The 4,457-nt window shown below is 46.5% G+C and overlaps 1 protein-coding gene across 1 annotated transcript in view; it reads right to left on the minus strand.

Annotated features, from left to right (window-relative positions):
• Positions 1 to 413: 413 nt before the first annotated feature.
• The window catches only part of RASSF2 (Ras association (RalGDS/AF-6) domain family member 2), a 25,661-nt gene continuing 21,617 nt past the window's right edge, over positions 414 to 4,457 (minus strand). Inside the window, exons 9-10 of the mRNA XM_006894224.1 lie at positions 2,925 to 3,022; positions 414 to 483 (exon numbers count right to left, since the gene is read on the minus strand). Coding sequence (XP_006894286.1) covers positions 414 to 483; positions 2,925 to 3,022 — 168 coding nt within the window. The remainder of the gene's footprint in view (positions 484 to 2,924; positions 3,023 to 4,457) is intronic.

Below are 4,457 nucleotides of genomic sequence, written 5' to 3' on the forward strand. Positions count from 1 at the left end.
GTGCATGACTCCACCCAAGCGTGCTGAGTCCCCCACCTCTTCTAAGCACGGGCAGAAGTATGTGGCACTTGAGATGAGAAGACTCAGGAGAGTCTTTCCCGCCCACAAGCGTCACATCCGCCAGCCTTCTGTGCTGTCTGGAAAAGTGACAGCATTGGCAAAGTATCAGGTAGGGACAAGTCCATGGAGATACACACATATACACCCCCCCACACTGGGTCCTCCCTAGAACAAACATCACAGGACAGAGAGCAGGGATCCAAGTTGTCCACTGGCTGCTCCATCCACTCTGGTGGGATCTTGAAGGGGGCAGAAGTGTGATGTCAGTGGAAAGAAGGCTCGTGGGTTCCGGGGCATCTTCTCATGGAAACAGCAGTCCCTGTGGCATCTGGATCTGCTTTTGTGCTCATGGCTCAAATAGTTTCTGGGGTCTCAGCTATCTCCTCCAGCCTCTGACGAATCATGAGACGCAGAACAGTGTACCTGGGGGTCAAAGAAACAGTGGCCAATGGGCACAGCCAGCAGAACACACCTTTGGATCCCCTGTGACCCAAGTGACTCCATCGCTGTACTTCTGTCTTAGGCCTACTCTGAATCACTTTGTCAGAGCTGTTCATTTCCACAACAGGATGAGAGGAAATAAACAGACCAAACCCTAAGTAACTGTGGTAAGAACATCTGGCAAAAGAAGCCTGTGAAGGTCAAATGCCAACAACAACATTAACAATAAGGATGGGGTTCTGGGTGCTTCCTACGTCCCAGAAGGCCCGAGGTAGCGCCAGAAGGATCTAGTATCCCACAGCCTTTGGGTGGTGCAAATAGTTAACGGCTTCATCAGTTTAACCAAGAGCATATGAGATTTAAGTGCACCCAGCAGTGACTATGAAGACATACCTGGGAACTTCCTTCCGAAGAATCAGCCACTGAAAACACTGTGGTGCCCGGTTTTGACTCTGACACACACGGGCTGGACGTGAGGTGGAGCTAACCGATAAGCAACTGGGTATGGTTCTGTTTCTAAGGTTGGACTGTACCTGACTTTTTCTGTTGCCTACAGAAATGGCAACGGCATACAATTCAAACTAGTGTCAAGTGTGTTCTGCAGAAGAGGCTGCTGTCTGATCGACCCACTCCAATGGGAACTTGGAGAGGGCTGGAGAAGACTGATTTCAGTGGAAAGAAGATCCTTGGGTTTCAGAGCATCTTCTCATGTAAACAGCAGTCCCTATAGCATCTGGATCCCCTTGTGCTCATAGAAGTAACTAAGCATGTGAGTGACTTTCCTGTCTCCTCCTCTTCCATGAACTACGGTGTCTGGAGGAACAGATGCTACTGTGCAGAGCTACTGTTAAGCTTGGGAACTTGTACTAAAAAAATATAAACCCCAAACAAATTCTTTTTAAAGTGAATGTTCAGTAACTATTAGCTGCAACCATACTAAGTCCTTCTGGTGGCATATTGCTTAGCATGATGCCCTGCTAACCAAAAGGTCACTGGTTCAAATCCACTAGCCACAGGAGAAAGACGATAGTCTCCTCCTATTGAGAGGCATAGCCTCTTCAGATCGGTAGAGGGTCACCATGAGTTAGAACTGAGTCAGTGGTGGGGGTCGGGCTGAGTTTTTGCTACCCTATTAGTTAAAGCATGGATACAGTGAAAACCTAAGTAAAGCAGTGGTTGCGCTGGTGAGGATTCGTAGTGCACCTGGATGTGTCAGCTTGGAACTGTGCTCCACGGGCTTTCTATGTTGACTTTCAGCAGATCACCAGGCCTTTGTTCACAGGTGCCTCTCAATGGGCTCAAACTTCCAATCTTTCCATTTCAGCAGCACAGCATTTTAACTGCTTGCAACACCCAAAGATTCCATACATCATCAATAAAGTACTGGCTTTAGTCTCTAGTGTCAAAAATCTAACCAATCCAACGGATTAAGGAAAGAACTGTTTAAAAGGAATATATGATTAGGCATTAATTGTACGACTATAGTCCAGAATAAAAGCTGTGTTGCAAAGTGGACTGGGAGAGAGGTGGGGGGGAGGGAGGAAATTGTGCAACAATGGATGAATATTTTTTTTAAAAAGTGAATGGAGGGGAGGGAGGAAAATGTGCAACAATGAATGAAAATCCAACTTTTCTGTAAACTTTCACTAAAATCACTACTTAAAAAAAGAAACAATCTAATACTCTTTCTACCATGGCTCAAAAACACACATTGCTCTAAGACTAAACATGGCAGTGAAATCATAAAACCCTCTCCAGAGAGAAGTTTTACTAGAATTTTTAAGAAAGGAAATGTTTAAAGGGTAGAAAGGGTGTGAAGAAAGGATTTAGGAGCTGGGCAGCTCAGCTGTGTACCACCACTGACTCAGTCTTCCTGAATCCTTGTTGCTCAAGGTGTGGGTTACATTTCTGGCCCTCCCACCTTCAGGAAAGGGGTGGTAACCCCACCTGGCTGTAAGCAGCCCAGGGCTGCTCTAATCCTGAGGTTAGGTTACCCCAGATCCTGCTGTAAACAGTCCTCACCAGAGGCTCCTCAGGGGACCCTCCATTGAGCCAGCATTTCCTGCTCAGAGCCTGAGAAAACACGTGGGAACCCAGGACAAAGTCATCTCCCTTGTTCCTGAATCACAAGCTCAAAGGGGCTTTAAACCAGCACCATTTTAGCTCAGAATCCTTGCACGGAGGAGTAGAGAACTGAATGCCTTGTGCCCAAACCATAAGCTGACATGCAAAGCAAAGAGATCCACACATTTCGGTCTCACAACTCCATCAGAGATGCAGGTTTGCCTACGGGAAGGCCCCTCCTCCAAGATCCCTGAGACCTGAGCCCAACACAGCATGCAGGCAGAGGCTCTGCAAGGCCCCTGAGCAGAGATGCCCCAACACTGAGACCCCAGGAGAAACCCAACCAACCCCTCGCTTACTTGCGCATGAGCTTCTTTACTTCTCGATCTTCCTCCTCTTGAAGTTTCTGGATGAAGCTCTTCAGGACAGGCATCTCAAATTTGATGTACTGGGCAACCTGGGGAGAGAGAAGTCAGCTTCGTGCCCCTCTCTGCCCTATTCCAAGTCCCTGAGTTGTTGTTGTGTTGTTTGTTTTTTTTTCCAGGCAAGAACACATAGCCTGGGAATCTCTTGTTGTTACGTGTTGTTAAGTCAGAACTAACAGCTGGGCCTCTGGTGAGTTTTCAGAGACTGTAAATCACACAGAAGGAAACTGCCCATCTTTCTCCCAGGGTAAAGCTGGTGAATTTGAACTGCCTGCCATTAGGGTGGTAGCACAATTCCTTACCCACTTGAACACCAGAGCTCCCTCTAGGGAATAGACTTTCCCACTAACCCAGTGTTTCCTGAAAGGCAGGACCTTGAGCCTCATTCCTCTCGAGGCTGGCACAGTTCATAAGACACAATGCCACCTGGAACCTCCTCATTTTCTATCGCATGCACCCAGACCTTTGAAGTCGGTATTGCAGAAGACGACTAGAACCTGTAATATCTAATTGGCCTCTCTGCTCTCCTCTAAGGGAAATGAGGGAGCCGTAAGCTCAGAATGGTTTGTACCTCAAGTCCCTCAAAAAGGCATCCTCATGTGAATTTGCTTCTGAGTGTTTGTAGGAGTGGGGGTGGCTCCCAAGGGAACTAAAACAACTCTCTCATCAGAGTCCTCACCCAATCTATTAGCTTCTGTCCATGAGAAAAGGCTAATGCCCCACCCCATGGCCATTCAGATTGGCTAATAAACTTGTTTTGGCCAGTGGGATGTGTGTGGACACGGCATACACATGTACATAAGCTTGGTTTCTTTTACTCCGCTGCTCACCATGAGACACATAACTTGGCTAAGAAGTCACTGATCCTTAAACATGAGTCTCTGAACGAGGCACAGTGCAGATCTCAACACATCCCAGAGCCAAGAGGAGGAGAGCCACTATACCCAGTCCACTGAAGAGTGAGAAAGAAGTAAATGTCTTCTAGTATAAGCCGGGATTAGAGATGTTTGTTACTGCACCAAAATCTGACTAATACACAAGATAAGGTAGAACTGCTGCCAGCTTCCTAGAGTTGCCAAGTAATGGTCTCTAGAAATCTCTCCCCCTCATTATCCTTAAGATTCAATGTATTCCTTCTATGGAAATTGCTTTCTGATAGAAACTCCAACAGAGATTACCCTCACTCTGGACTCTATCTCCTTTATACTGGCTCAAGGTCATTGGTGCTTAAAGAAAACCTGGTATGAGAACTCAGAGTTAAACAGAGACATGGTATTAATCAGCCATAAAGGGAAACAAAGTCCTGGTGCATGGAACAACATGAATAAACTCAAAAACATTAGCTGAGTGAAAGAAGTTATTTATTTACCAAAGGACAAATTTGTTGTTGTCCTTGTTTTTAGGTGCCTTCAAGTATGACTCATAGCAACCCTATGAATAGGGGCTCTTCAGAGTAGTGAGAGAAGA

The sequence above is a fragment of the Elephantulus edwardii genome, unplaced genomic scaffold (assembly GCF_000299155.1).
Source record: "Elephantulus edwardii isolate Elephantulus edwardi_28Jun2011 unplaced genomic scaffold, EleEdw1.0 scaffold00138, whole genome shotgun sequence".
NCBI lineage: Eukaryota > Metazoa > Chordata > Mammalia > Macroscelidea > Macroscelididae > Elephantulus > Elephantulus edwardii.